This window comes from Suncus etruscus, chromosome 5, assembly GCF_024139225.1.
Source record: "Suncus etruscus isolate mSunEtr1 chromosome 5, mSunEtr1.pri.cur, whole genome shotgun sequence".
Lineage (NCBI taxonomy): Eukaryota > Metazoa > Chordata > Mammalia > Eulipotyphla > Soricidae > Suncus > Suncus etruscus.
The window spans coordinates 94,040,873-94,058,962 of record NC_064852.1 but is presented as its reverse complement, the minus strand read 5'-3'; the positions used below and the strand labels follow the sequence as shown (position 1 = coordinate 94,058,962).

Sequence of the window (18,090 nt, the reverse complement as noted above, 5' to 3'; positions counted from 1 at the left end):
TTTATAAATTTCTGCCTCTTAACAGTATTTTCTGAACATCACTCATGACAGTTCCATTTTTAAAAAGTTTGTTAGTTGAGGGCTAGAACAAAAGTATAGGGGGATAGATTGGGTGTTTGCCTTGTGCATGGCCAATAGGGCTCGATCCCCAGAATCCCATAAGCTCCCCTGCTGGACTAATTCCTGAGTGCAGAGCCAGGAGTGAGCCCTGAGTACCACCCAGTGTGGCTCAAAAATTAACTCCCACCCTCAAGACTATTATAGTCACCTCCTTGTTTGGGATGCAATTTGTTATTCCCCGAAGAACTGTAGTGGATAGTATCATATTCTTTGCATACTTTTCTGATTAGGATATACAGTATTGGGCCATAGTGTAAATTTGTTTCTGGGTTTTTTGAGTTTTTTTTTTTTTTTTTTGGCCACACCTGGTGATATTCAGGGCTTATCTCTAGCTCTTCACTCAGGAATCACTCCAGGAGAGCTCAGGGAACTATATGGAATGCCACTGTTGAACCCAGGTCGGTCCTATGCAAGGCAAGTGCCTAACCCATTGAACTATCTCTCAGCCACCTAACTTAGTTTTTTTGTTTGTTTTGGGGGCACACCTGGAGGCACTCGGGTTACTCCTGGCTCAGAGAGTACAAATTACTCCTGGTGGTGCTAGAGGGACCATATGGGAGGTGCAAACTTGGGTCAGCTGTGTGCAAGACAAGCGCAATAACTGCTGTACTATTACTCCACCCTGCTAAGTTACCTTTTTTGTTTGTTTGTTTTTTGGCCATACCTGGTGATGCTCAGGGGTTGATCCTGGCTATGTGCTCAGAACTCGCTCCTGGCTTGGGAGACCATATGGGACGCCAGGGGATCGAATCCTGGTTCGTCCTAGGCTAGTGCATGCAAGGCAGACGCCTTACTGCTTGCTCCACAGCTCCAGCTTGGTTTTTGGGTCACACCAGTAGCGCTCAGGGGTTACTCCTGGCTCTACGCTCAGAAATCGCTCCTGGCAGGCTCGGGGGACCATATGGGATGCCAGGATTCAAACCACCGTCCTTCTGCATTAAGTTACTTTTTAATCCAAATGACAAATTGTCCCCTAGAAAGGAATAGCACATTCGTTGATGTATCTTTGAGCCTTTGTTTAGGTGTCACTCTGTTGGACTGCATTGTTTGTGTAATTTCGATGAATAAAGCCTTTATGCTGGGTTTATATTATGAAGGAGTTTGCTATGTGTGAAACTCCACCTCTAGAGGAGGAGTTGCCAACTTTCCCACCTGGGATTGGGTTGTAGGTGCAGAGAAGCGTCAAATTTCCAACCTGGAAAGCGTCAAAATTCCAACCTGCAGCTCTCTGATAGTGTTTTGCTGTTTATGGCAGCTCTCTGATAGTGTTTTGCTGTTTATGGCGCTGTTCATAGGACCTAATCTTTTTCTCATTATAGATTAGTGACCGAGGAGGTGGTGTTCCCTTGAGGAAGATCGACAGACTCTTCAACTACATGTATTCCACGGCACCCCGGCCTCGTGTCGAGACGTCCCGAGCAGCGCCCTTGGTGTGTATCATCAATAAATGAAGAGTGATTTTGTGGATTGCCAAAAAAAAAAAAATGTTGTTTATTAAATAAATAGCTCGTCCACTAGGTAGGCAACACCACAGGGGACAAAAGCTATTGGAGGAGATAGTTCATTTCTAAATTCTAAGTCTTGGGCTGGGTTCTTAATTTTGTGGCTTTTTGGCCATCTGGTGATGCTCAGGGAACTATGTAGCACTGGAAAGTGTGTTCCCTTGTGGAACACAGAAGCCTATGCTCCTGACCTCGGAGCTGTCTCTCTGGCTTGTTGGTTTTTTGTTTATTTTATTTTGGGGGGGGGCACATCTGGCAGTGTTCAGTGGTGACTCCTGGCAGGCTTGGGAGAACCATATGGGTTTGAACCCAGTTTGACTGCGTGCAAGGCAAATGCCCACCCAATCTCTGTACTATCTCTTTGGCCCTGTGTGTTTTATTTTGAATGGAAAGAATTTATGGCAAAGAGTATTTTGTTAACTGTCCTTTCACTTTGCTTGATAGTGACTTGTCAGGGGTTTTCCTGAAGTAAACTACATTTTGATAGATTTCTAATATAATGCTCATATAGCTGATTTTATCAGTATTTGGTAAACATTGGTTTTTATCTTCACTGTTGAGTCCCCACTCTTCAGTACTTTAATTAGAAAGAATTCAGAGTCTAGATTCAGAAAAATGATCTTTTAATCAGCTTACCAAATGAGAAATGGCTTCAATTATGATTGTTTGGTTATTGCTTTCAGTTAATCTTGTCCATCTGTTTTATTGGTTTTGGAGTAGGAGAGCCCTTGGTGCCAATCTAGATGATAATTTGGGCCTGATGATTTGGGGACCCACAACAGAAGTGCTAGAGACTGTCAAGGCTAGAGCCTGAAGGGGTTCAGATGGTGCAGGGGAATGGAACTTGGGACTTTGAGCAGGCAGGGCTTGTGCTCTGCTTCTTAGAGCTCTGTCCTGACACAACATATCCCAGAAAAATCATTATCACTGTCCTGCCAGTAATTCTGGAAGAGAGTCGTTCTTCCAGACTTTCAAACTTAATCAGACAAGTATATTGGATTATGTTTTAATAGGATAATAATTGTATCTTTAATATATTTATGATATTATTTATGATAATAGCATCTTTAACAGTATCATATATACATTTACACACACACACACACATACATACACATATATTTAGGGGCCAAGCCATAGTAAAGCAGGTAGAGCATTTGCCCTACATATGGCAAATGTAGGTTTGCTAGGTTCGATCCCTGGCATTCCTTATGATCCCCTGAGCCCAACAGGATTGATCCCTGAGTGTAGAGCCAGGAGTAACTTCTGAACTTGCTGGGTGTGGTCCTCATACAAAATCAATTTAGTTTTGCCTTTTTGGGAAATGGGGTGGGTTTTGTTTTGTTTGTTTGCTTTTGTTTTTTTGGAGTGGCATCCAGTGGTACTCAGGGGCTACACCTAGCTTGGTTCATGAGGTTACTCTTGGTATGTTGTGGGGATCATGTGGTGCTAGGGATCCAGCTCAGGCTTCCAGCATACAGGGCATAACTACTAGCCATTGAACTATCTCGCCACCCCATAAGGAATTTGTTTGTTTGTCTTTGTCTTTTGTCACACCTGGCTATGATTAGGTGTTGCTCTTGACTCTACACTCAGGAATCACTCTTAGCAGTGCTGGAGAATTATATAAGATGCCAGGATTAAACCCAGGTGCAAGGCAAATTATTCTACCCACTGTACTATCATTCCTACCCCAATATATATACATATGTAGATTTTGATTTTTGGTCCAGAACTGGTGTTGCTCAGGGTTTACTCCTGGCAGGCTCAAGGGACTATATAGGGTGCCAAGGATTGAACCCGGGTCAGCCATTTGCAAGACAAGCACCTTACCTGCTGTACTATCTCTCTAGCTCTTTAAAAATAACTGCTTTAGGGGGCCGGAGCAATAGCACAACAGTAGGGCGTCTGCCTTGCAAGCAGCCGATCCAGGACAGATGGTGGTTCGAATCCTGGCATCCCATATTGTCCCCCGAACCTGCCAGAAATGATTTCTGAGCACAGAGCCAGGAGTAACCCCTGAGCGTTGCCGGGTTTGACCCCCCCCCCCGCAAAAATCTTAAAAATAACTGGCTTAGTAATGTGCTTCTTAAATTAAAATTTGTGAATCTCCAAGTAAGCATTCGTGCCAAAGGAGCCGGATGAGGTCAGTTACTAAATATGAGCATCTTAGATGCCAGTGTTTCTCTAAGAAGTGAGCCAAGAGAGGGCTGCTGAGCAGGTTCTGTAGCTCTGTCTTTGTGGATGAGTGTGGCCGAGAGTACCAGCTCAGCCCCCCAGGCTCTCAGCTTTCTGCTTTCATTCCTGACTCCAGTCCATCCTAACTATGGAAACCGTGGGGAATCATTGAGTCTGTAATAGGTCCCAGTATCCCCCCTACTTAAAATCAAGCTGTTGGAGGATTGAATTATAATTCTCATGCAAAATGTTCTTGCTGGTCCCTGGTGCAGTGCAAGTGCCATGCCAGTGTTTGCTGCCAGGGCACAGAGCTCCCTTTATAGCTGCATGTGCCACAGGCGGAGGGTTGGCTGGTGACCAGGCCTTATGTGAGTCTTCTTACTGAGCTCTTTGTAAGTGGTCTTACTGTCAAGAGCAGGCAGCTACAGCAATGCTGCCCTGGATGGGGCCATCCAGTATTCCTCTTATCCCACCACCCCCCTCCTGGGTGCACTTGCTTTCCCTCACTCCCTGTCCCCCCCCCCCCCCCACACCACCCTGCACCTGGGATGCACCATTTCATGTTAGTGGCCTTTGCGTCTGTGCTTTGGTACTGTTCTTTTTACTGTCCACTTAGTTCACTGTCCAGGGTCTATATCCATGTGTCCACCTCAGGTGGACCTTTGGCAGGGTTTTCTTCCAACCCTGTCAGGCCACTCCTGAACTCATTGTAGTGAGAGCACATAACTCTGTCTGCCCAGCCATGGTCCAGCTCCCATGCTGACCTGACCACCTTCTCCATCCACTGTTTTATAGGGGAGCCGATGGAATACTGATGGGAGGGAGAGGTAGTGAGAAACCAGATCAGGTGCTCTGGGATTCAGAGTCCCCAACTCAGTTTTCCCAGAGCCATTTTCTGAACTAATGACCATTGGTCAGAATCCCAGCAGGAAAAGAGTGCACTGGAATTGAATCATTCAGGCATGGTTCATTCCAAGAGATACTAGAGATACCAGAGACCTACACAGAGGGGCAGTGGTATCCCAGGATTGGGAGCAATAGTGCTGTCCACAAAGTTGAAGTGGGGAGGGAGGAGGAGGAAGAAGAAAGGAAAGGAATTATAGTTTTTGTTGATACCAGTGCCACAACTCCATATAAATGGGAGCCATCGGTGGTATGCACTGACATTGTTTAAGCAGAACCAGGAGAGAGAGTTTCAGAGCAGCTGCCAACCTGTCCCCAGGGAAAAGCACCTTCAAGGATAAAGACCCCGATTATCTTCCCTTGCACTCCTCCTGCCTTTCCTGGGTCCCCAACCATTGGGTAGCAAGGAGACAATGGGAGTAGAGGACATGGGGATCCTATGTAAATTTGTCCATATCCTGTTATCCTCTCAAGAGCCAGGAAGAAATGGTGATTGGGAGTAGAGCAAGCAGACAGTTCGGTAGAGAAGGGTTGAGCTTTAAGTTGTGCTATCATTGGATAAAGCGGCTTGCTTGGCTCTCTGCTTCCTGAACCCACACATATGTTTAGCTGCTCTTGAGTGACATGGGCCCTCAGAGAGTTGGATCTTATACTTGTCTGAGTACCTCCCTTTAAATTAGAACATCCAGATGATGTATCCAGATGATGCAGGGTGGCAGCATCCCAGAAGTGAGAAATAGCACAACCAGGCCAAGGACCTTCCTTCTGCTGGACCAGAAAATGAACATGATGCACTATCTTGCTGGATCTTGAAAGTTCTTTTTAGAAGTCTAGATTTCTAGCTCTAAAGCAGTAGATTGGAGAGAAAGGAGTGTCGAATTGTTCTTTGGAGGGTTTGCAGGAGTGTGGCCTGCCTGAGATTCTGAAAGCAGAGCTTATATGATGTTGCAAATCAGCCCCTGATGAGGTTGACTGATGGAGGGATGGAGGATGAGACCTTTCTCCTCCAGCTCGGACCACGAGTCTGTTACCCTGTTCAGCCAGCAGTTCTGAGGTGAATGCGGCGGGAAGAAAGCCAACAGGCTTTCGAAGAAAACATTCTGTGAAGAGGCCGAAGCCAAAAGGCCTAAAAGTAGGCCCCAGGAAAAAAAACCCTCACCTTCCACAGACCCTCGTTTTTATGCCCCAGAATCAGGTACCACCCAATGGTGGGATTAGATACCACTCAATGGTGGGAGCAGAATCAGGTACCATCCTAGGGTGGGAGCAGAATGCCAGGTCACACCCTAGGGTAGGGCACAATCACCGATCAGGGTAGTGTCAGTAACATAATAATCCCATAAAAATGTTTACATACACAACATATGAAATGTCTGCATGAGCTCATGAAATTCATATTAGGTTGTCTCAGAGGAGGGATATTTTATTGGATGCTGCCCGAGGTAGTATTAGGTACTAGAGAGATCAGTGATGAAAAGTAACATTCCTTTTCTGAGTTCCCTCACAATATTTTATGGGTAAAAAGAGAATGAGGTAGGTTTTTTTTTTTTTTTTTTTTTTTTTAATATTTTGTTTTGGATTTTGGGCCACACCTGGCAGTGTTTAGGATTTACTCCTGACTCTGTACTTGGGAATTCCTTTGCAGTGGGATGCCAGGTTGGGCACATGAAAGCGAAGTGTATTATTGTAGTACTGCTATACTATTGCTCTGGCCCAGGAATAAGGACTTTGAAACAACTCAAGTGGAGTCATCTATTGAGGCCTTAATAACTAGTTGCAATATGATCATTATTAATATTTAGATATTAATGAATCTTAGATGCCTGTCCTGTCCAGAGATACTCAGTGGCCTTGGTTTTAACTAGAAAAGTGTTCTAGTATGTGGCTTTATTGATCGAACCCATGCTTCTCCTGCAGGCTGGTTTTGGCTATGGACTGCCCATTTCACGTCTTTATGCGCAGTACTTCCAAGGAGACCTAAAGCTGTATTCCCTGGAGGGTTACGGGACTGATGCCATCATCTACATTAAGGTAACAGTGGTCGCTGTCATCTTCCAGATTTTATGATACTTTTGATCATAAGCAAAGCCACCAACATTTAACTATAATGAAATTTTGCTCTACCTTACGCTGCTACACTTTAAGAATATTTCAGGGTTGTTTTGTTTTTATTTTGTTTTGGGGTGACACCAAGTAATCTTCAGAGCTTACTCCTGGCTCTGCACTCAGGAATCCCTTCCTGGTGGTACTCAGGGAACCATATAAGATACTGAGAATTAAACCAGTTTGACCATATACAAGGTACATACCCTTATCTGCTTATGGGTAATCTGGCCCACAGGTTTTTTGTTTTTTTTGTTTTTTTTTCATGTAGGATCTCATCTATTTTGACAAATGAGTTTCTTGATTAGGAGGAAATAAGTGGTCATATTTAAACAGCCAGGATTGAGGATTGGAGCACCCAGATAGGGTGCTTGCTTGCACAAGTCAGGCAAGTTCAATCCTTAGCATCCCATGTTGTCCCCTGATCCCTGCCAGGAGGGGTCTCAGAACATAGGCAGGTATGGACCCAAAACAAAACAAAAAAATTGATTAAAAAAAAAAAACTGAGAAGATGAAAAATACCTGATACTACTTCTAAATAAATAAATAACTATGATGGATAATAGAGAAAAAATTGGACCAAAGCAGGGAATCATAAAAGAGCTCTCATAAATTTTTATCATAACACAAAATACACTTATCCACTAAGCTCTTTTTTTTATTTGCTTTTTGGGCCACACTGGGTGTCGCTCAGAGATTATTCCTGGCTCTATGCTCAGAAATCACTCCTGGCAGGCTCAGGGGACCGTATGGGATGCCAGGAACCGAACCCGGGTCCATCCCAGGTCAGCTGTATGCAAGGCAAATAGCCTGCCACTGTGCTATTACTCTGCCCCCTCCACCAAGCTTATAAGGACAAGTATAAAGACAAGGACTTTATCTATCACATCTTTTCTTTGGATATGGACCTGCAGGCTGAAGTTTAGTTGTTTCTGTAAAAGCTACATATTATGACAAATTATTCTAGTCTCTAAACAAAGACACACCAAGTATATAGCCCTTTGGTATTTGTATGGAGTCCTTTAAAGATATCTTTTGACTCTGATTTGAGAACAGTTTTTACCTGACTTATCTTAAGAGTATCTAAAGCACTCACTCAATCTTTAAAGCTTCCAACACTTTAGGCTATGGCTTTGGTAAATATTAAGACATTAAGATAGACTTGGGGTGCCTGAGTGATAGCATAGCAGATAGGGCATTTGCCTTTCATGTGGCCAACCTGAGTTCAATACCCAGCATTCTATATAGTTACCTAAGCCTGTGAGGAGTTCTTTACGAGCACAGGAGTAATCCCTGGGCACAGCCAGTTGTGGCCCCAAAACAAAAACAAACAAAAAGACTTGGGAACAAGCCATCATGATTGTTAGCAGTCACAGAGCTTGCTTGATGAAAGAAATAGCACTTAGCCCACTGGCTGGAATAGTTCGTGTTTCTGTGGAGGGAATATTGAAAACTCACCAATGAGTCCCTAAATCAGCACATTTTACAGGAATGACCAGCACTGCCCATGAAGCCTCTGAGTGAGCTGTTGATCTCATTATTTAGTGATTTTAGTTTCTTTATGTCCACTAGATGGCGCCAATTTTATAGAAAATACTGACATTTATTTATTTATTACTAGGGAAATATCTAACCAAGTTAAATTTTTCAAAAAATAATTATTTTGTTTGTTTGTTTTTGTTTATTGTTTGGGGACCACACCCAGAACTTCTCAGAGCATACTCCTTATTCTGTGTTCAGAGTCATTCAGAGGTGCTTGGTAGACCATATGTGGTGGTGGGGAGTGAATCTTGATCAGCTATGTGCAAAGTAGGCATCTTACTACCTATACTGTCTTTCTCCAGCCCCTTTAATTTTTTAGTCATATAAACTGTTAGAAATTAAAAAGGTGGGCTGGAATCATAATACAGCAGGTAGGGGGCTTGCCTTGTACATGGCCAACCAGGTTCAATCCCTGGCATCCCACTTGGTCCTCCAAGCACGGCCAGAAGTGATCCCTGAATGCTCAGGAGTAAGTCCTGAGCACCATTGGGAGTGTCTCTCTCTCTCTCTCTCTCTCTCTCTCTCTCTCTCTCTCTCTCTCTCTCTCTCTCTCTCTCTCTCTCTCTCACACACACACACACACACACACACACAAAACAAAACAAACAAACAAACAAATCAAACAAAAATTACTAGCCAACACTTTAGCCACTGTTTTTTATTTGGTTGGATTTTTTGGTTTTGCTTTGTTTGGCTTTTTAGACCACACTGGAAGTATTCAGGGGCTATTCCTGTCTCTGTACTCAGGAGTCACTTCTGGCAGTGCTCATGGGAACCATACCAATGCCAGGTATTGAACCTGGGTTAGCCACTGGCAAGGCAAGTCCCCTACCTGCTGTACTATTGCTACAACATTGTGTGCTTTTATATTTAGCTGATCCTTTCACCAAGCCAACTCTATGGTCATGTTTCAGTAGAGTCTATTATACTATCTGTGTAAAATTTTATGCCAGTGACTTCTAGGCTGAATTGAAAATTAATGTAGGTCCTAAACTTGACATGCACACTAAATAGTGTCAAAGATGTCATAAATAACATATTTCAAAGATACCCAAGACTTAAAATATAAAAGAATGGTGTGGTAATTTATAAAATACAAATCCAAGGCAGTCTTGTGTAATTTGTAGTGACTAACCCTTTTTGCCATAATGTATTTCTCACATGCCGGGTTCTAAAAGTCTCCAGACTGAAGTGGTGTGCTTTCTCTCAGGCGCTGTCCACGGAGTCCATAGAGAGGCTCCCAGTGTACAACAAAGCAGCCTGGAAGCATTACAACGCCAACCACGAGGCGGATGACTGGTGCGTCCCCAGCAGAGAGCCAAAGGACATGACAACCTTCCGAAGCGCCTAGAAATCCCTCAGGAGATCCGAAAAGCCCCCAAGTGGCAGCTAGATTTAGTCTGGAAACAGTGTGCAGAACCACAGTAGACCAGGTTCTTCACAGCGTTTCTACAGTGAACTATTTGAGCAAGATAAATGGAAAGAGAATTCCTTTCCGACCTGCTTCCCCACTCCTCAAGGATGACTGTACTTGTATGAGTTACATGTTTGCAGCTAATTGAATGCAGTTTTAAACAACTATAGTATTGATCAGATTTCCTCTATCTGATGATAGTCTTCAGAAAAACGAAATTCAGTCTTTGGGTTTCAGCAAGAAATTGATATTTTCAAAATACTTTTTACTTATAGTCTGTCTTGTAGAAGCATTTTCTTTATAACACTGGTGAACCGCCCCTTCTCTGTTTTTTTGGATGAGATCTGCCATCTTTTATTTAGCAGCAGCAGCTATGAGAAGATGGTCTTCAACCCAGAAATAGGGCTCAGTGACAAGCAAAGGCCATGAGTTAAACTCCCAAGGCTGCCCACACATACTCACATGAACTTCATTGCCTCTGACCTGGGTCCTACCCAGTCCTGAAAAGAGGGTTTTCAGGTTTATCAGTGATGATAAACTAAAGCAAAGCAGAAAAAAGTTGCCCGATAGGTATAGAAAGTATAGAATTAACCCCCTTTCAGCTTCTCCTTGCAGTGTCTTAGCTCTGGAGACAGTATGTCATTTTAAAATTTTCATTGCTAGGGATTGTAGTGGTAAGTCCTATGGATTTGGGCAGTCTGCACTGGATGTGCTTATAATAAATAGAAGGGGAAATACTGAAAAAAAAATTAGCAGCTGTAAAATTTCAAAGGGGAGATTGAGGGCAAGGTAGTACATCTCCCAGTTGGAACCACTTATTGCTGGAGTTTCTCCAGAGGAACTTGACCAGGACTTCTCACCCCACGAGTTAGGCTTTCTCCAACTGAGCACAGGGATGAATATGTGAAGCCAGATAAGGAACCAGTCTTGAAAGTGAATGAAGATAGACCCACCTCTGTTAAAGTAACAAGGCTTAGTTTTCACGTATGGAAAGGTGGGGCAGACACTTGTTATCTAGAGAACTGACTGAAGCCCAGGCATAGTGCAATTAAAAACATCTTTAGAGGAGAGAGGTAAGGGAAATAGGGAACTGGAGAATCAAAACTAGAAATACATACGTCTAGTCAAAGAACATATATATATATATATATATATATATATATATATAATATATATATATATATATGTATGTATGTATGTATATTGCTTTGGGGCCATACCTGGCAGTGCTCAGGGTTTACTCCTGGCTATATGCTCAGGGATCACTCTTGGTGGGCTCAAGGAGCACCATATGCAGAGCCAAGAATTGAACCCAGGTCAGCCTCAAGAACGTTAATTTTATAAAAAGGTATCTCGACTTGGTTTTTAGGAAAAAGTCAGCATGGACTTAGTGTCATGATTCTTTTTGCATTCATATAAGAGCTTGTAATTTGTAGTACTTTGATCTATTTTTGATAATAATTGTGCTTTAATTCATAGAGATCCAGAGCAGGGAACCCCTCTTAGAGACACCATGTGGGGCTCGTGATGCCTACCCTACTCACAGTCAGAGTTGACTGGTATAGGAGAGCAGCCAGTGGGGAGACTGGGGAAATCATAGTTTAGCTGCTTTAGAGGTAACTGGGAAAAGCAGAGGAAAAAGTTTTCAATGATATAGACATGGTTCAAGAGCAATTTTTCTTAGATGGGGGAATTGTTTGTCTAATATAGGTTGAGTTGAGACATCTCATTCACCAAAGGCTGCCATAAACATAGCAAGTCTGTGTGTTTGTGTTTGTGTGTGGGGCAGTTGTCAGGGTTTCCCAGTCATGGTTGCCATCCTGAGATACAGGGTGTGCTGTACTCCAACCTTTCATGGGTATAACCAAAAGTTGGGAGGTCTTTCTTAATTCTGGATTTTCTGTAAACTAAGAGTCTTTGCTAATGGATGAGGGTATCTCTCTCGCTCTCTCTTTTTAGTTTTTAATGAACTACTCTTCTTAACTTGACACTAGATTTTTTTTTAATTATAATTTTCTCATGTTGAAATATTATGGAACCTTTGAATCAAACTATTTACTTCCTTAAGTGAGACATTTGTACAAGGGTCATATACTTGATGTTTTTACTTATAAAACACCCCCTTCTCTTCTACCCCAAATGTGAGTTCTTTCCTCTTTATTTAATGGCCATCTTCAAAGGAAGAGCTTTTTTTTTTAGCTTCTTTTTAAGGCTTTTTACTCTTCTCTTGTGGTAATGGACATAAAATTACATATGCAAATATTTAGGAGGAAAATTTTCCCTATTGGTTTTAAATCTTTGTGCAAACTAAGTTTGTAGATTCTTACATGATTTTGTTTACCAGTGTTTAATGTATTAACAGTATAAGTTCAAAAATACATGGAATAATAGCAAAGGAATACTTTGAATTTTTTATACAATTTTGGCATTTATTGACTGTACCAAAATATTTGAGAAGGAATGACAGAAATACTTTGTTCTTTATTTAAAAATATTAGCTGACTTTAAATCTTTTTATACTTAGTTGCAACCACTTTATTATACTGTGAAGATTTTACGTGAAGACTTTAAAGTGGAAGTCAACCATAATATTCTATAAAGTCTTTTGCACATGGCAATATATGGATCAATTTTTATTTGAAAATGAATTGAGCCAGCTTAGATTTTTTTTAAATAAAAGTACCTTTTAAGTAAAAGTTTCATCATCAAGGATCATATTCTATAAACATTCTAAAAGCACTTAGGGTTCCAGGTGACTTGCTCCAAATATCACCATCTTTATTTGTGAGTGTATTGGGAATGTTATTTCCAATGTGTGTATTCTAACAGATGAATCTGTTTCATTGTCCAACATTTTACAGCTGCCTGGCTTATTACATAGTGATATATCATATATATCATTATATAATTTTGTCAGAGAAAATAATATTTTTCTACTTACATAATGTAGTTGGAAAGTTTGTAGTTACTTTAAGAGTCTACAGCCTTCTGAACAAAGCCAATGAGCACAAAAGCATTCCTATTCCTTAGAGTCACCATTATCATTCCATTTGAGTGGATACATTCCTTATAGGACTGGGACAGCAATTTCCAGAACTAGTGCTAATGTGCTTCCTGGCTAAAGTTCAAACTCTTAAAAGCAATTAACTCATTCATAAGTTAATACTGTTAAGACCATCAGCTTCTCGAACCAAATGGAATAATGTATATAAAATGCATAGCACATTTTCTGCCATATAGTAAGGACAATAAATGATAGTATCAGCGGTGTAATTTAATGATGTCATGAGGGTTTTCTGCATTAATTACTACAGGGCATATATCTTTTTTTCATGTAAAGTATTTTGAAGCTATGAATCAATTTCTCAAATTCAATTTTCAATCCATATTCTCTATCATGGAAACATTTTCAAAGTCTCATAAATTCAATTATAACTTCCTTATTTGGGGGTGGGGGAGAGGGCACACCAATGGTGCTTAAGGCCTGACTCTGCACTTGGGGATAAAATTCTGTCAGGGCTCAGTGGACTATATGTGGTGCTGAAAATGAAACCAGGGTCAACCATGTGCAAGGCAAGTGCCTTCCCCTCTGTACTATCTAGCCCCAATTATGACTCATTCAAAATTCATTTATGAAATTAACTAATAGTTTTCCCTATAGTTCTGAACCATTAGTATGCTGTTTAGGCATGTTAGTAAAATCAAGCTTTACTTGGATAGTATTTTAATTCAAACTTTGACCACAGAAAAGTGGTGTCCATTTGGTATTCCGGAAGCTGAAAAAGAACAGGGCAAACTTTTTTGCAGGTAGCTGGAACACAATGAACAGGAAAAACAATATTTGACAGAGAGCTTCTCACACTATTAGAGAAGCTGAGTCATCACTCACAAAGGGAGGAACTCAGGAGCAAAGTTCGCTTCAAAAGACTCACCTGGATTAGTACTAGCCACTAGCCTCCAGCTTCTCCAAGCTCAATCATTGATTGGGAGGGAAATGCAAGAGAAAGGTGACCTTGGCTTGGAAACTGAAGCAGAACCCTAAAATGCCACCAGATGGCGCCCGTCAGCTAATTGAACTCAAACTTTTCACCTGCTCAGGGATTGTGGCACATACATTCCTTTTAGCCTTCCAAGAGCATCACAGCCTTGTATCCTGGTTAGTGCTTGCTAGGGTCACTGCAGTGCTCCACATGCTTTCTAGGAGTTATTTCCTGACCATAGTGTTTGAGGTTTAGTTATTGTTCTCTCTTATTCACTCAATTACTCTTACTCTCTCACACATATACACACCTACTGCCCTTCAATTGGACACCGCTTTCTAGGGTTCCAAAGTTCCAGGGCGACTTTTAGAGCCATGCTGAGCACATCTGGCAGTTCTGGTGATGGACTTAGTCTTACATTTGCAAAGCAGGCATTCAGAAGCACTGTGTTATTTCTGAGTTATCTTTGAAGGGACATTAAATAATCAATCTCCACGACTTCCTCCGAAAAAGTACCATAGAGATTACAATAGGGTGGTGGCCTACCTGGGTTCAGTATGCCATATAGTCTTTATGCCCACCAGGAAGGATTCCTGAGTGTAGAGCAAGGAGCAAGCATTGAGCACTGCTGCATGTGATTCAAAAACAAAACAAAATAATACAAAAAGGTAAGCTGGAAATGGTAGAATAATGCAACACAAACTTTGGGAGAATTTATATCCCAACCTAGAAAAGTTAAGTTTGAAGCTGAGTTATGAATTCTCAAGTGATAAATTCCGATAGTGTTTCAGATTGCCTAGACATTGGATAAATAGCACAATATTGTGTTGTATGTGAAATAGATTTTTGTTTAGTCAGTTGACTGAAACATATATACTTCTCATTTGGTTTTTATTCACTGTCTCCCTACCTAGTCCTGGAGTTTCTAAATGGAGTGCATAATAAAGACGTCTTGTTACGGTAATAAAGGTAAATTGGGAGAACTGGCTTCTGAGGAGAAGGGGCTGGAATTTGAGTTCAAATTGGCAATGGCCAACAATGAAGCCTCCACAGTATCTTAAAGATGGGGCTTTGAAAGTTTCCAGACGTGTGAGGACCTAGAGATTGGGGTGGACAAGCCACCCTGGAAAGCCCTGCACCAACTGTGCCTTTCCAGGCTTCGCCCCTGTACCTCAGACATTTGACTATTCTTTACTTACATGCTTCTTTCTTATAAATTAGTAACCTAGTAGTAAATGAATTTCCTGAGTGAACTCCTCTAGGAAAGTAGCCAAATCTGAGGAGGGGCTCATGAGAACTTCTCTAGTGCCCTTGGTTAGAAGACAGATAACCAGGTTCTGGGACCAGCATCTCAAGTGAAATATGTGATCTTGGGAAGCTGAGCCCAGCTCCTGTAGGTTAATTCTACAGCTATCACAGCCCAGTAGATCAGCATCAGAGAAGGTAAGACCTTTTCTATCGAGGTCTTGTGTGCATGCTCTCTCTCTTTCATTGTTTTAATTAATCATTTTTCTATTGAATCACCATGAGATACATAGGTACAAAGTTGTTCATGATTGAATTTCAGTTATACAATGTCTAATACCCTCTCTTCACCAGTGCACATTTCCTGCCACCAATGTCCCCAGTTTCCCCACCACCTTCCTCTGCCCCTGTCTCTAGAACATACATTTTTCTTCTCTCTCTCTTCCTTCTTTCCTTTTAGATGCTGTGGTTTGCAATATTATTACTGAAGGAGTATCATGCATATTATTTCCTTTCATAACCCAATCTTGTCCTGAGAGATTATTTCCAACTATTATGGTCTCTGTCTATTTGTCTGTCTGTCTGCAGAGGCCATCTGGGTAAAATGCCACAGTACCCACTCTAACAAGTAATGTAGCTTTTTTTTTTTTCTAGTGTAGCAAGTATGTATGTACGTGTGGTGGTGGTGGTCAGGGATCAGAATTAGGTCTTTATGCATAGAATCTACCACTAACTCCACCCCTGTCCCCATGAATTTTTTGTAAGCCCCCACTTTGTCCTGACTACCCACACATCTGTGCTACTCTTAGGCATACAGTAAATTATTTTGCCTTTCCCAGGACTCACTGGTGTCTTGGGGTGTCTAAGGCATGTAATTTACATGTGTCTGCTCTTTCTGGGCATAGAGAAAACCCCAGAGCTTGGCAGCTTTCCAGGGAAGTCCACATTCTCTTTTTTTTATGATTTTCCTGTAATAAAATTTATTATTATTATTTTTAATAATATTATCTTTATATAAGCACCATCATTACAAACATGTTTGTAGTTGGGTTTCAGTCATTAAAAAGAGCACCCCCCCCTTCACCAGTGCAACATTCCCATCACCAATCCCCTCCATCTCCCTCCACCCACACCCCCAGTCTGTATTCGAGACAGGCATTTTATTTCTCTCACTACCATTGTCATGATAGTTGTTAGTGTAATTATTTCTCTAACTGCACTCACTACTTCTTGTGCCCTTGACTTTCCAAGTGACTGAACTGTTGCACAATTCTGAGCAGGTTCTGAGCAGGTCCTGAGTAGCTTTGTGACCCTGGACAAAGAAAGGGGATGAGAGTATTCATCCCTTAGGAGCAGTAATGATTTGGTGGCTTGGTCGTTTGATGAGGTTCAGTTTGATGAAGACCATTTCTTGCAGAGAAGTTGATCAATAACCTTAATGTTCTACATAGGAAAAGTTCCAGACAAAACTCATTTCCTTTTCCTACCAACACCTCAGACTCCAATTGGCTGTCTTGGTCAGGCAAAGAGATAGAAATAAGGTATCTGGGTTTCAACAAATAGAAAAGTTTCACAACAAAGGACTACAGGGCGGAGCTCTGGTGTAACTTGAATGTTTGTAAAAGAATTTCAGGACTAGACAGTGAAGACTATAGATGATAATAGGTATATTAGAGTTCACTCAGGAAGTGGAAGAGTTAAGCATCAATTTAATGGCAAGATTTAGAAGACTGAGTAGATGAAGAGGACTGTACTTAAGGAGTTGGGCAGTGATAGAGACTGACTTTGCTTCAGCCTACTGAGGACACTATACTTGCTTCTCCATAGCAGCTAATTATGTAGCTGGGGCCATGTAAGTTCCTATGTGTTTGGGATCTTCAGGAGGAGTAAAATGAATTAGAGCATGCTCCACTATACCTCCAGGAACTGGTTCTCAAAGTACTCTTTACCAGGAAGTTGGGAACCACCAGAGAAAGTGTAAGAAAGATGGATCTGGTGGTGGGGCCTCTGGCCTGGAAGTAAGTCAGATCAATATGAGAACATGGTTCTTCCACAGAAGGTCTACACGCCACTTCTGTTCTGCTGCCATGTCTCTAATGATTCCCAAGAAGTTCCAGCACATTTTGCAAGTACTCAACACCAACATCTATGGGCGGGGGTGGGGGAGGATAGCCTTTGCCATCACTACTATTAAGGGTGTGGGCCAAAGATATGCTCATGTGGTGTTGAGGAAAGCTGACATTGACCTCATGAAGCAGGCAGAAGGGCTCACTGAAGATGAGGTGGAACGCGTGATCACCGTTATACAGAATCCATGCCAATACAAGATTTCTGATTGGTTCTTGAATATACAGAAGGATATGAAGGATGGGAAATATGGTCAGGTTCTGGCCTGGACAACAAGCTCTGTGAAGACTTGGAGTGACTGAAGATACGGGCCCAAAGGGGTCTGCTCCACTTCTGGGAACTTCATGATAGAGGCCAGTACACCAAGGCCACAGGACACTATGGCCGTACTGTAGGTGTGTCCAAGAGGAAAAAAGTCTATAGGTTTCATCTATAATAAATAGTTTATACACTAAAAAAATGAGAACATGAAGGGAGAAGAAGAGAAGCTCTTTGTTGTTGTTCTTGGGTCTCACCCGGTGGTGCTCAGGAGCTACTCCTAGATCTGTGCTCAGAAATAGCCCCTGGCAGGCTCAGGGGACCATATGGGATGCCAGGTATTAACCCTGGATCTGATACGAGTCATCTGCATGCAAGACAACCCCCACTGTGCTATCACTTTGGGCCCCTTTATTATTATTTTATTATTATTTTGGTTTTAAGAGACACTTTAAGAACTCTGCTTTCATGTGTGAGATGTAAGCAGATTCACAGGAAAGTAACACTTGGGCATATATCTGGTGAGTAGAATGTGTCTCAGAGCAATAAAAAATTCTGGAGTGTTGTGAGGAACTCAGTTTTCCAGGAGCTTGATCCTTTAGAAGAGACCCATTTATTCCCTAAAATAAGGGCTGGAGACCCTTGTTTCTTTCAAGGGCTATTCAGATCTTTCTTAGTCTCATTCAAGATTCATACAATAAAGGCAGATAAGCCATGG

General features: G+C 41.8%; 1 protein-coding gene and 1 pseudogene across 1 annotated transcript in view; both read left to right on the top strand.

Annotated features, from left to right (window-relative positions):
* Window positions 1-10,905, top strand: part of PDK1 (pyruvate dehydrogenase kinase 1) — a 36,499-nt gene extending 25,594 nt beyond the window's left edge. Inside the window, exons 9-11 of the mRNA XM_049773473.1 lie at window positions 1,440-1,550; window positions 6,621-6,734; window positions 9,559-10,905. Coding sequence (XP_049629430.1) covers window positions 1,440-1,550; window positions 6,621-6,734; window positions 9,559-9,699 — 366 coding nt within the window. The 3' untranslated portion in view covers window positions 9,700-10,905. The remainder of the gene's footprint in view (window positions 1-1,439; window positions 1,551-6,620; window positions 6,735-9,558) is intronic.
* Window positions 10,906-17,074: 6,169 nt separating this feature from the next.
* LOC126008630 (40S ribosomal protein S18-like) lies at window positions 17,075-17,550 on the top strand (annotated as a pseudogene).
* Window positions 17,551-18,090: the final 540 nt, after the last annotated feature.